At 36.2% G+C, this 14,300-nt stretch overlaps 1 protein-coding gene and 2 long non-coding RNA genes across 4 annotated transcripts in view; 1 reads left to right on the forward strand and 2 right to left on the reverse strand.

The window, feature by feature from the left end:
- The window catches only part of LOC309486843, a 45,517-nt gene extending 37,860 nt beyond the window's left edge, over positions 1–7,657 (reverse strand). Inside the window, exon 1 of the long non-coding RNA XR_014201698.1 lies at positions 7,387–7,657. This is a non-coding gene — a long non-coding RNA (uncharacterized lncRNA). The remainder of the gene's footprint in view (positions 1–7,386) is intronic.
- LOC309486813 (E3 ubiquitin/ISG15 ligase TRIM25-like) lies at positions 490–4,186 on the forward strand. Of its 2 annotated transcripts, none has more exons than XM_082154277.1 (8): positions 490–720; positions 1,211–1,808; positions 1,998–2,093; positions 2,397–2,630; positions 2,748–2,904; positions 3,191–3,235; positions 3,326–3,367; positions 3,461–4,186. In XM_082154277.1, the coding sequence occupies exons 2-8, from the start codon at positions 1,218–1,220 to the stop codon at positions 4,057–4,059; spliced, it is 1,764 nt and encodes a 587-aa protein (XP_082010403.1). In that variant the 5' UTR covers positions 490–720; positions 1,211–1,217; the 3' UTR covers positions 4,060–4,186. The 2 variants fall into 2 exon arrangements, with proteins under 2 accessions (XP_082010403.1, XP_082010404.1); XM_082154278.1 differs by having other exon boundaries at positions 1,214–1,808.
- Positions 4,267–5,393, reverse strand: LOC309486848. Its single transcript, XR_014201702.1, has 2 exons — positions 5,298–5,393; positions 4,267–4,783 (listed from the first exon to the last, which is right to left on the reverse strand). It is a non-coding gene; the product is annotated as an uncharacterized lncRNA (long non-coding RNA).
- Positions 7,658–14,300: the final 6,643 nt, after the last annotated feature.

A 14,300-nucleotide genomic window follows, 5' to 3' on the forward strand; every position in this document is an offset into this window, starting at 1 on the left:
CAATCATACTCCTGCCTTGATCTGAGTTTGTGTTAGAGAATCCTGCTGGAAGAAAAGAGTTATATTTTGCCTGAGGAAATCCATACCAGCCTCCTCTTATGGACACTCATTATTATACAAAAATATTTAAAAAAATATTATCCCGTCAGTGTCTGGCCAGTCATCCAACAGATAAAAACACACACGGAGACATTACACACGAGTTTAGTAAGATAGTAATTGTAACTCAAACGGCAATATATATAATCAACAATAAGAAAGTGCATAAACAGAATCTTTTTTTTATCTTTTTTTTTTATCTTGCATATCTTCTAATAGTGGGTAAAAAAATTGACATAAATACATAATAAATATGTTCTAATAATATTACAAATAATGATTTGCTTCAGTACAATGACAATATAAAATAAATAATTTATGAAAGAAAAAAATACTTTCGCATAAAATATCATGTTTGTGAGTGCATGTGTGTGTGGGGGAATAATTATATTTGTGGCTCCTGACATCAAAAGGTTTGAAAACCCTCGCTGGGAGTAAGCCAGTGTCGTATGGATGATGACGTAACACGTTACTTGATTCAAAGGTTCAAAAGGGGAATGCTTTTGGCTCTTCTTTCTCTCTGTTACCGTCGCTTCTCTTCCCATGAGGTTCCGATGTACGAGAGAGACACTTTTAATGGAACTTAAAGAGCCGAAGTTGACTGGAAGTTCAAGTGATTAGGTAAAGGTTTATGATCGGGCGTGTAAACATGAGGTGTGGTGCCCTGGCTGCCATGTTAGAGAGAAATAGAGATGATTTGGTTTTGATTTGAAATGGTAGACTGACGATAAACTAATCATTTCATCATGTTTAACTAAATTTATTATATAATTTTGTTTACCCAAATGTATTTAAAAAAAACGCAAATTTAATTTGTCGTTAAATTTGCACTCATTAATTAAGCCATAGCCTATAAGAAATGAACAGTACTTTTGAAAAATGTACACTTGCATCTGATAAATACTCCTACCAGTGCCTGAATTCATTGAAAAGTTACTGAGTGCACCTTTAGGGAGTGATAGCCAAGATATTTATCTATCAGTAGCAATATTGAGTAAACCACAAATGTAATTTTTATATTGAAATATTTGTATGTATCACTGTAAGCTGTTGAGTGACATTTGACTCTTTTCCAGTAACATCACTTACAGGTTTTCTACTTTTTTCATAGCAGCAAAATGGCTGAATCATCTGATGATCAAAATCCCTTTAACTGTCCAATCTGTCTTCATCTTCTGAACAACCCAGTAACTACATCTTGTGGGCACAGTTTCTGTATGACCTGTCTTAAAGAGTGCTGGGATCGAGACGATCAGAAGGGAGTTTACAGCTGTCCCCAGTGCAGGCAGACGTTCACCCCAAGACCAGCTCTCAGCAGAAGCACAGTGCTGGCTGAAGTTGTAGAGAGGATGAAGAGAGAAGCACCAGAAGCAGGAACAGCTTCTCCTGTTCTAAGTTTTTCTGTCTCTGGGGATGTGGAGTGTGATATCTGCACAGAGACCAAACTAAAAGCCATCAAGTCTTGTCTGGTGTGTTTGGCTTCTTACTGTGAATCTCACATCAAAACTCATTATACATCTCCTGCATTAAATTGGCACAAACTGGTCAATGCCTCACCACATCTACTGGACCAAATCTGCTCCCAACATCATAAACCGCTGGAGCTGTACTGTTGCCAAGATCAGCAGCTGATATGTATACAGTGTGCTCTGATCAACCACCAGAACCATAAGATGTCTTCATCTGCAGCAGAAAGACAAAACATACAGGTAAGAGGTTTCTGCATAACATTTTATATAAATTAAAAAGACTATAAGTGCACCAACAAGTTATGTTTACTTTTCAATGTTTTGAAACAATTTACAAATATTACATCATATATATATACATGATTACATAACAAACAAAAAATATAATTTCAGGAGCCTAATACCAAACTATAATAAATTCAATCACAGGGACGGTTGAAGGAAAATTTGGATACCCTACACAAGGAAATGCATCAGCGAGAAATGAAGGTACAGGAATTAAGACAGGCCATGAACTCTCATAAGGTAAGTGCATTGTAGTAGAGCATTACTAATTTTTACCACTATGTATTATGTCAGCATTTCAGCTTGGTGCATTTGCAGCTTATTTGGATGATTGACTGCTATATGATGATAATAATGATGATAATAATATTATAGCATATTTATGTTATATTATAATAGTGTACTAATTTGGTGTACTTTCTGAAATGTTATGTGATGTCAGTTTGCTGCAACTTTGCATCAACGTTGCCTAGGTGTTACAGTCAGAGCTGAATCAATGGGGTGTTTCTTACAGCCTAAAGTTTTTCCTCTGTCATCTAACAGCTCTCTGCACAGGCAGCAGTGGAGCACAGTGAGAAGGTATTTACTGAGCAGATCAGCTCCATGGAGAAAAGACGAGCTAAGATAACTGAGATGATCAGAGCTCAGGAGAAAGCAGAAGTAAGCAGTGTTGAGGAACTCATACTAACACTGGAGCAGGAGATCAGTGATCTGAGGAGGAGGCATGATGAACTGGGGCAGCTTTCACAGGTGGAGGATGACATCTGTTTCATTCAGGTAACAACTGTCTGCTACTTAACTGAACTTAACTCTGGCATCAAACAGACTCGGGTCTGCAGCAAAAGCCCTGGCTTGAAATGTTTTGTGATCTATTGCTGCTTTTTCCATCTACAGAATTTCTCCTCTCTGTCCTGCTACCAATGTTCAGATTTGTGCAACATCTCCATCCAACAACATTTGACATTTGATGAAATAGAAAGAGTCATATGTGAGCTGAAAATCCAACTGGATGATCTATGTGAACAAGATATTGTTCGAATATCAGAGAAAGGTGAGATAGCTTTTAAAGATATATATATATTTTTTTTTTATTCATCAAACTATTATCTTTAACCTGATTGTTACAAGGAAAAGAAATGTAACTCCATGCTATTTCTTTTATTTCTTTTATTTTATTGTATGTTGTCAAAATTAGGCAGATTTGAGCCAGAATTGTAAATCATTGATTGGTTATATCTACCCCCCCCCCCCCCCCCAAAACAAATTTTGAGCATAAGCAGGCAGATTGTCATAATCATGGGATTTTTTATTTTTTTTTTGCGTGTGTATCTTAATAGTTCCCAGTGTCCATATAATGGTGAACACTGAGAAGATCACCGAGTGTAAGTCAACATATTTTTTTCACCTTTTTATTTTAAAACAAAAACATTCCATACACTCAAATATTCTTAATGTTTTTTTTATTTGTTCAGATTTGCCATCTCAACCCAAGACCAGAGAAGAGTTCCTACTGTGTGAGTTGCTCTGTAGCTTTGTGTAAATGTCAGGAGTGAGGAAAACCCATTCTGAAGTACATATGTTTAATTCGATTTTCTTTTTGTTTATAGATTCCTCTGAACTGAGTCTGAATCGCTCATCAGCCTGTAGTGAGCTCTCTGTAAACAACAAGTCTGTGTCAAGGAGTGATGATCAGAAATTCGTCAACTCATTTTTACAGCCGACCGTGAATTTCGGAATTAACCAGCCGTCTGTGAATTTAGGAACTAGCCAGTTCACAAATTTGCTTACTCATAATTGTACATACCAGGTGTTGTGTAATGAGATTCTATCTGGGCGTTGTTATTTTGAAGTTCAGATTGGAGGAACAGGTTGTTCTATTACATTCTCATATGACCAGATTAGTCAGGGGGGACAAGGTTTTATCTTTGGCTCTAACAACAGATCCTGGAAATGTAACTTTCCAGCAGCTAATATTTGTGAATGGCACAATAACCAACAGACTAACATTCGCTTGGTCTCTAAAATTGGAGTGTTTCTCGATCAAGTTGCAGGAACCGTGTCCTTTTACAATGTCTCTGATAAAATGACCCTCCTACACAGAATCCAGACCACATTTTCTCAACCACTCTACCCTGGGTTTTCATTTAAGGATTGGGGAAATAACTCATCAGTGACAATTTGTGATCTTCCAAAACAAAATAAGTAAATATAATCTGTTCTGACAGTGATAGTTCATGAATGGGCACCAAATTCAAGGTAAGGCAAGATAAATAATTTGTTCTCATACATCATTGTTAAAGAATGATGTTAATTGTATAAATCCTTTTTTTTTTTTTTAAGAAAGAAAAAAAAGCTAAATTGGTAAATTAATTGACTTGGAGATGTGGTCTGCTTAAATAAGTGATTATTATTATTATTTTTTTAATAAGTTGATAGGAAACTTGTTTGAAAACTGTCATACTATGGGGTGGTCTGTGTCTGTTCTTGTTTCCGTGAGATCCAGAAAGTTGGTACAATTTTCACTTACTATCTCTGCTGTTCTAGATTCCCCAGTTTAACACTTGTTAGACAAATTTACTTTAAAATAGATTCAGGTGGAACTTTCATTGTGCATTGAACGTATTCCTGACAATAAATTACTTTCTTTTTTACAAACTGAGAAATTGTTTGTAAATCTGTTACAAAAGAACCATTAAATAAATGTAACCATTCTCAGAACACACTATCTTTTGCAGAATACTTTTTCATATATTATTTTTGCAGAATACTTTTTCATGTATTATTTTTGTAGATACTTTTATCTGAAGTGACACAAATCAGGAATACTAACAAGCAATTCATTGTAAGAAAATGGTAACATTTACAAAGTTAAGTGGTATAAGAAAGCTTTCTGCTTCCTGTGGAAGGTGCCGTCTGACCTTTGACCCCTTCTTACATCATATTTGTATTGTTTTCTATTTCAAAAGACAGGTATGTGTGTGTGTGCAAGAGGTCAGAGATTAAGAATGCCTGGGCTATACTGAGGTGTCCTGCAGTAGTAAAATAAAATAGCTTAAAGGGATAGTTCACCCAAAAATGAAAATTCTGTCATCATTCACTCACCCTCAAGTTGTTTCAAACCTGTATGAATTTCTTTTTTCTGCTGAACACAAAAGAAGATATTTTGAAAAATGTCGGTAACCAAACAGTTGATGGACCCCATTGACTTCCATAGTATTTTTTTTTTCCTACTATGGAAGTCAATGGGGTCCATCAACTGTTTGGTTACCGAAATTTTTCAAAATATCTTCTTTTGTGTTCAGCAGAAAAAAGAAATTCATACAGGTTTGAAACAACTTGAGGGTGAGTAAATGATGACAGAATTTCCATTTTTGGGTGAACTATCCCTTTAATAGAGACATTTAAACCTCCTTTCTTCTATACAGCACATCCACCCGCACACACTGGCTGTGGTCTGCTTTAGTCAGGGTGTGTAATAAGCGTGGAGGACCAGGGGTCGTACCAAACCTCTTTGTGCACTCACACAATGTTTAATCAATATTTTAGCTCTAAACTGATAAATGTGAACTGAGGCATTAGTGTATTATAAACATTAACATTATGAATTTTTATTTGCTCTTAAACAATGCGTATTAAAAGCTCTATTTGATTGACTTGATACTCCTAAACACACAGATGGTAACACTCATTCTGTCTCTCTCACCCACATAAATGAAACATGGTGACATAAAGGGAATAGGAGAGGCATTAAAAACATCTTTGCTGTTTATATTGATGCATGATAGCCCATAAATCAATCATACTCCTGCCTTGATCTGAGTTTGTGTTAGAGAATCCTGCTGGAAGAAAAGAGTTCTATTTTGCATGAGGAAATCCATACCAGCCTCCTCTTATGGACACTCATTATTATACAAAAATGTAAAAAATACATATTATCATGTCAGTGCTCTGGCCGCTCATGCAACAGATAAAAACACACACAGAGACATTACACACGAATTTAGTAAGATGATAACTGTAACTCAAACAGCAAGATATATGTATATATATAAATTCAACAGTAAGAAGGTGCATAAACAAAATCTTTGTAATTATGGCTCCTGCCTCCTGGACATCATCAAGTTTGAAAACCCCTGATGTGATGGGGGGGAGGATGTTGGGTGGCAAATTGAGAGGAATAATAAAACTTTGTTGGGTGGCAAATTGAGAGGAATAATAAAACTTTGTTTGTGTACAGCTACACCTGCTGGTCAAATGGAGGAATAGAGTCCCTTATTGTTCTCTCTCTCTCTCTCTCTCTCTCTCTCTCTCTCTCTCTCTCTCTCTCTCTCTCTCTCTCTCTCTCTCTCTCTCTCTCTCTCTCTCTCCTATAATTCTAAACATGATCACTCATCTTTCACTTCTCGCTTTGTCCCAAATGGGCCTGGGTGAAGAAATCTGCATAAATTATCATCTTTTCATATTCAAATAAGCCCACTGATCGTTAAACCCATGAGGGGTTAATGATGACAGAAAGCTTGTTAAGGCCAGGCCAATTAAACTGCAGAAGAGCAGTGTGTAAAGCAGGGCAATTAAAGACTAATTAGGAAGAATTTTCTTAATTAATTCCAAAAGGGCACATGTGTGTGAGACCTCCCAAATGATGGTTACTGTTATAAAATCACAGACTGTGTACATAGAAAACACTCGTAGATCCTCATATCTCTCACTCAGTTCTCAGAAAATGGGTCACCATCAAAGAGAAACTGGAAAATAGAAGCATAATGAAAGAATTCTGCTCAAAGATCATTAGAATTAATCACCAGAGACTTGCACTTTCTAACAGCTGTCCTGGGATACTGTACAGACTGATATATGTGCTAAATTAAGATTTTAATAAGATGATTATAGGATAAGATATCGAGTGTGATAATTATTTGACAAAATACAGAACAACTAAAAGCTCCAGGCATGATCAAATCATTTTAAAGTTTTTTTTTTTTTTTTTTTTTTTTTTTACAGCTTTGGCTGATATTGTCAACAGAGCTGCAAAGGAACACTTATTCATTATGTGGATCATGTTTGAGGAATTTATTGTGTGGCACAACCCCTGTTAATACCGGAAGTGGCGCGTTCCACAGACGAGAATCCATGTAGGCCTACTGCATGGCTACGCGATATTAATTTAAAACCATTTAAAATTATAATATTGCTGTGATTTAGTTAAATAAATATAGGCCTATGCGCTGTTTATTTTCCACAGAGAAGCACGACGCTTTAATTATTTACATGCGTGGAGATTACACGTTTAAATTACCTCAGCTACGTTCACAGTAAACGCTGCTCAACGCAAACTCAGTCTATGCATGTGCTGTCTGTTTAGGTTTCCAATAACGTGCATTTGGGAAAGCAAAAGTCGGACGCAGTTTGTGTTTCATAGTTGCACTGTTATCATATGCACACACAGCGCGTCTCGGGTTTCTTGTGCTGTGAGTTTGAGTTGCTTAAAGGGATAGTTCACTTTGAAATACATTTTTTGTATGTTTTAGCTTACCTCAAGGGCATCCAAGATGTAGGTGTCTTTTTTTCCGCAGTAGTTTCAATTTTGATATTTTTAGGTCAAACCGTTCTTGTCTGTCAGTCATATAATGCAGGTCTATGGTCATTATCTCAAACAGCATGCACAGAGTCCAAATTAAAACAATTCCCCGTCGTCCAAATGAAACAATTCCCCATCGTAAGTACACATTGATGGCCTAAGACACGAAACGAGCGGTTTGTGTGAGAAAACGAACAGTATTTATATCGTTTTCACCACTTATACACAGCCATGTCCGAGTGATCTGATCTGATGTGTGCATAGATATATACACACTAGATGTCGCCTTGTCTACGACAGTTCATTGGAACGAATGTCTTTAAGGCGACATCTAGTGTATATATCTATGCACCAGTCTGCGTACACGTCAGATCAGATCACTTCGACATGGCTGCGTATAAGAGGTAAAAACGATATAAATACTGTTCGTTTTCTCACACAAACCGCTCGTTTCGTGTCTTAGGCCATCAATGTGTACTTACGATGGGGAATTGTTTCATTTGGACGACGGGGAATTGTTTTAATTTGGACTCTGTGCTTGTGTTTTGAGACAGTGACCATCGACCTGCATTATATGACTGACAGACAAGAACGGTTTGACCTAAAAATATCAAAATTGAAACTACTGCGGAAAAAAAGACACCTACATCTTGGATGCCCTTGAGGTAAGCTAAAACATACCAAAAATTTATTTCAAAGTGAACTATCCCTTTAACGTTCATCTGGGAACGCACGCAGTGTGTGCCATTTCACAAGGTTTGTAACCGCAGCAATTCATTTGTAAATCAACGCCAACACAGGAGAATACATAAATATGTTTTTAAATATGCGGATTGTTTTTCATCGCTATTTCAAAATAAAAGTTAAAACCCTCGTTCTGAGTTTGCATGTTTTGATGTGCACATGTTCTTTTTTTAAAGAAATTACAGCGGCTGTTGCATGTCTATCGTACAAAAGTGACCAAATATTAAGTGGACATAGAATTAAATGTTTGGTCAATATTAAACAAGGATTTGGTCATGCCATAGTGTAACAACAACAATCACCAGGCCGTTGGCGCCCTCTGCAGGCATCTGTTATACATTGTATTATAAGGTATGTTTATATTAGTTTATATAATTTTTTTACATGGTGTATTTTAACAGTGTTGTTCAATAAAACCCATATGATTACTTACTTTGACACTTTATTTGAACCAATTATTGCTTGATATTATATATTTGTATTTTAAAGGCTGTTGGATCACTTGGATCAATCTTTGTTACCCCATTTTTTCCCGATTATTCGATTTATCTGCAGGACTGCAGCCCTACTTTACTTTTGCTTTAAAAAAAGGATTTCATAGAAATTTGGATTTCATTTGGAGTTTCACTACTGAAGTCCTGTTTGTTTATGTTTTTCATCTGTAATGAACAGAAGCCCAGAACATGTGGATATATTGATATTCAGAACATGCTGACTTTCTCAGACTTTTGTTATTATTATTATAATTTTTTATAATGTTTGTTTACAAATTTTTACTTTTGTACATTTTTACTCTTTTAGCTTTACATTTTGTCTAGGGCTTGTTTACATTTATACTTTTTTATGGTACACTACTGAATGCCAAAGTTGCAAGTTAAATGAAATGTTCTAAAGTAAAATTGTTGATATTTGGTGGAAAATTAATTGTTTAGATTAATCGATACAAAAATATTTGTTAGTGGTAGCCCTACTTAATATCATGTGAACTTGCAATCAGTTAAAGGCATCCTATATGCAAAGCACAGCATGAATATTTATTTAAACTGTGTTTAAAAGATTGGTTGGTTGGTGTATTTAAAGGTGCAGTGTGTAATTTTTAGCGACGTCTAGTGGTGAGGTTTGCGAATTGCAAACAGCCAGTCACTCACGGCCTATCCCTCCCTTTGCAAACTCGGAGAAGCTATGGTGGCCGACGTAGGATCGGAAAGATGTCGTCGTCTGAGTCAGCAGAGAGTAGCAAGTCAAGCAATGAGGTTTCTTTAAATTATATTAAATTATATTTACTTAATTATTCAGTAAAACCACATGTTATTGCGATTGTTATTTTTACTTGTTCATCATTGTGTTAGTCTTTTATTCACTGACTTTACCATAGCTTGTTTCCATGCTAGTTAGTATAAGATAAGAGCTATGGATAAGAGCATCAAAGCAGCTAGGTAAGGGGAAATAGCTAACGTTACGATGTCAGAGGCGTCGTTCAGACAGCATGTTTTTCTCCACGTTTGCAGAGTCAGGGACAACCTGAGTATTGTGCTGCGTGTTTTTCTGCGGCTTCTCATTCAAGTTAGTGACGAAACGCGCTCTGTAGCGCTGTTTGTTCGCTGTCGGCTACGGTAGAAACATGACGTCACAATATGTTGACCTTCATAGAACGGGGGTGCCCGCGGTTATGCAGATATAAATGACTCATTCTAAGGTAATAAAAACATAACGGTTCATTAAGTAAGGTCTTTATACACCACTGAAAACATAGTTATGGATCTTATATTGCATTTCTGTTAATAGATCCTCAGAAATATTACACATTGCACCTTTAAAATACAAAATATTAAAGGTAGGGTAGGCAATGTTTTTCATAAATTTTTTGTTATAATGGTTGAAATTCTCTTCACATCCTGACAACAATTAATAATAGAAGTGGTCTAAATATTAAAGCCCTAAGCCTCTCTTCTGTGAAAGTCTCAGGATCAAAAAATCGCGCGGAAATCACATGTGCGTTCCTTAGGCAGACAGTCACCGAGCACCACAAACAAACTGCAGCCGCCTTTTACAGTTCTTCCTGAACCAAAACAACTAGCTTATGCTAAGTTCACGCCATAACTACTGTAATTAAGAGATGGCAACCCGTGACGTTACTCTGAGCTGTTCCTCAGATCCTCAGAATGCGTTTCGATGGCAACACTATCAATGCCTAATTATTATTAATTATTGTAATGTTATGGGCTTTGAGACATTATTCATTATTATTATTATTATTATTATTATTCAAAAATGAATTCTATGCTCCCTCAAGTTGTGATGAAGGATATTGCCATATACTTCTGAGATAGGGCTCCTCCAGGCAACATCAAAACTTTCAGACTGATTGTAAAATAAGGGCAATTTTTTTAAATATTGGTACATGTGACTTTATTGCAATTCATTGTTGTTTTACATTCACAGACTGTGGTCTTGAAAGCTTTTGTTTGTGTTCCTTTAGTAAATGATGTTAAAAATAGTGAAGGGGTGGATTTACATGTATGTATCATTAAAGATAAATAAAATATGGTTTTGCAGTTTTATTTGTGTTGGATATACATCATATGAAACATTTTCTGTTTTCTCAGAGACCATGCAATGTGACACATTTGTGATCATGAAATCATTTATTGTACAGACAGTGATTTACATCATAACACTACATTATTATGTGGTCAGGTAATAATTGGCTTCTGCGTAAAAGACTGACCGTAATACTGCGTTTTGGAGCCAGACAATTTAAAATCCTACTTAAAAGACACTTCTCGGTTCACACACACTATTAAGTTAATCCATATCCAGACGTGCAGACACACACACACATTCTGAAGTCAAAACAGCTGCCCTATTATTGCAATACCCACCTTCACAGATCTCTCTAAGCACAGAGAGACGCTGCGTCTATTATCGTGAGGCTTTAATGAATGATAGTGTAGTTCAATAGATGTATAGGTGTTGAGTGTGTGTGTGTGTGTGTGTGTGTGTGTGTGTCTTTGATGCAGTGTGGAGACATAATGTCTAGCAGTGTTTAGGAGCAGTAATGCTCAAAGGTTGAATCACCGTCATCAACCTGTCCGGTGTGTGGGCTTGTTATCTATCCACGTAAAAGAAAATCAAATGATACAGAGTGCAGATCTGAGAAAGCCTTGGACAATCATAAAAAACATATTGGTTTATATCAGTGGTTCTCAACTGGTGGTTACTGTCAGCAGAGGGGAAAAAACGATGATACATGCAAAAAATTATAAAATGACACGAAGCATGTAATCATATGGTTAAGATGGCAAAATAAAGCTTATCATAGAAAACACTTTCTATATTGATGTTTACTTCAATCTGCGCAAACAGATCTGCGTTCAGTCAAACAATAAAGTATTTCGATCAAAATAATCCATCACTTGATAAAACACTATTTGGCCCAGGAACGGTTCAACCTGGTGCATAAAATGCTTTTATGTATTTATAGAATTGACAATATTTCCATTCAGCCTATGTTTTGCATATTTTTTGCCCAATGTAAAACATGATTTATCGGAGTATGTTTAACAAGAAAATACTATATCTTTTTTTTTCTACTTTCTACAAAATGTTACATTTACTTTAATATTACTTGCTGTTTCTTTGTAATTATTTGAGAAATTTACAAGTGATTTCTGAGTGAAAATTGATTTAAAGTAAATCCCACATCAGTGTAGTTCATGGTAATATAAATTTCATTTACATTTATGTTTTATGTTTCATTTATGTTTACATTTTGAATAGATGTCTAAAGGAAAATTTGGGTCATGAAACAAAACTAGTTAACCGCTGTTTTTTCATAAATAGAGTAGAATACAATAGAAAAATAGAACAAGAGGTGTAGCAACAAATTACCTAATTTTAAACAGCAATAGTTACATTGTGTTCTGACTGAATGATGCGTTTACGATATTTATATCAAAACATTGATGTGTTTTCCAGTGTAAATGAAAGTATGTAGACTCCTGACACCACACCCATACATGCTTGCTGAATATTTTCTTTTAAAACCATAATTTTTCTGCTATAACAGCTTCCTCATTTCTGGGAAGGCTTTTCACTGCAAGTCGGAACACAGCTGTGGGTTTTGCTACCATTTAGACACAAGAGCATCTAAGGAGCTTAGGCTGTGATGTTGGGCGATAAGGCCTGGTTCACACTGTTCACCGGGTCTGAGCTTTAAAAAGTTATTCCACGGCAGATTCAGTAAAAAAAATCTTTATTGGCCACGATAGTTGCACAGGGAGAAAAAGAGATGAAACCTCCCCTAACTTCTGCAACAAAGTTGGAAGCACAGAATACAGATTCTTTCAAGGTAGCGGGTTATTTCGATCATGACATCACAACGCTCTTTTGGCATGACACCACTAAGATGACGCATTATCAGTTCATATGAGAACAATTAGAAAATGATCAATCACAGACCAACGTGTTTATCCTCCAGGGAGCTTCTGAAATACAAACCACCGTGAATCTGAGCAGTGCCAAAGTGCTGAGGCGTCAAAGACAAACAGATCAGGCTCTTTAAACTCTTAACTGTCAACAAAGTTGACTCCATTTAGAACCGAATCCAGAACCCAGAGCTGTAATGTCACAAAGAGCCCTCGGAGAACTCAGGAGTGTTCTGTGCTTACAGTAAACAAAGATAAGAGCCATTCTCATCTTCTCTTGTTTGACTAGAGTTCAGTTCTGCTTTGATTGATAAGATCTGCCCAGGCATTATTTCTGGCATAGGGACAAATGTGAGTGTGCACTTTGTAGTCTCCTTGACATGTAGAGGCCAGACTTTCCTCCTCTTTAATGCTTTCTGTCTCTGTTTCTTGGAAAATTAATACCAGAATCCTGCACATGAAAGGATTATTGCCCCACATATAAAGGTTTTCCCTCCAACATCGTGTCAAAGTTCAGGAATTTGTATCATTCATGCAAAAACTTGGAATGTGATTTGGCATGGGATTGTACAGGCAGATTTACCGTGAAAGAGGGAGAGTGATATGACCTTGAGTCATGATGTGTGTTTTTCCTGTGCTGCTAAACTGAGCTGTGAAGTGCTTGGGACAGACAGGAATGTCTGTGGAATTCCCCTCGAATCCCCTGCATCACGCAGTACCTTTGACAGATTTCTCAACAATGAAGTCTCTCGACCCGGTTCTCCTCACTTTTTTCTCTCATTCTCTCACTATTGTAGGAAATGTTACCTCATACAGAAAAATACCTCTGTGTAAAACACAATTGCACAGGATCTTTCCCTCCCCAAGAACAGTTCCCTTGTTCCTACCCTCGGAAAAAAAAAAACACGAGAACTTGAAGGAGTGCAAAAGAAGTCATTAAAAAATCTTAACAAGTCTTAACAAGAAAGGGAAAACATGTTTAAGCACCAGGTATAAGTGAAAGTACATGGCCTTTAAATACACAGCAAGGCTGAAGAGGAACTTCATTCTGTTCATAAAGTTTTATCCTTAAAATATGCAAGCTATATCCCGAATATACATGATATTTGTACCAACAACATGGTTGTGAGTGTGATATTGCAACACACTCTCATGGCAATTCATAACTATTTTACATTTTGGCAAATTGGTGGATAATTTATAAGTTTGTTAATTCATTCATTCATTCACTCATTCATATTTTTTCGTAAAAACTGCTTACAAAACATTGATGGTTAGGTTTAGGGGTGGACTTTCATGCTTACATTTTTTCTTCTTCTAAAAATCAGTTGTTTCCATATAAATCACATTGTACTAATTCATACGAAATCCCATACATTTTAAAAACATTATTGTCATCTTTGTCTAATTTGGGAAACGAATTTCAAACGAAGCCAAAGCAGAATTAGCCGTCACGTCTTCGTCAAACATCGTCGAATAGTGGCGTTCCTGAATAAATCCGTGTTTTGATTTGTTTGAATAAATTATTCAATCACTTACTTATAAAGACCTTAAAAAAGTCCTTTGTCGTCACCTAACCTACTGGCATAACCATTTAACCTGCAGAATGTCATTGTAAAATAGTGTCTCTTAACCTTTTTTTTTGCACCCTGCTGTCCAACACAACATTTGAAGACTTTTCATTAACATAAACTGGGA

This window comes from Leuciscus leuciscus, assembly GCF_965113295.1.
Source record: "Leuciscus leuciscus genome assembly, chromosome: 22".
Lineage (NCBI taxonomy): Eukaryota > Metazoa > Chordata > Actinopteri > Cypriniformes > Leuciscidae > Leuciscus > Leuciscus leuciscus.

What these genes read in the sequence shown, in the direction of transcription:
- LOC309486813 (XM_082154277.1), top strand. Translation starts at nt 1,218, where the DNA reads ATGGCTGAATCATCTGATGATCAAAATCCCTTTAACTGTCCAATCTGT. An exon ending in TGTTCGAATATCAGAGAAAG is followed by an intron (nt 2,905 to 3,190) that starts GTGAGATAGCTT and finishes GTATCTTAATAG; the next exon opens with TTCCCAGTGTCCATATAATG. An exon ending in CAGAGAAGAGTTCCTACTGT is followed by an intron (nt 3,368 to 3,460) that starts GTGAGTTGCTCT and finishes TTTTGTTTATAG; the next exon opens with ATTCCTCTGAACTGAGTCTG.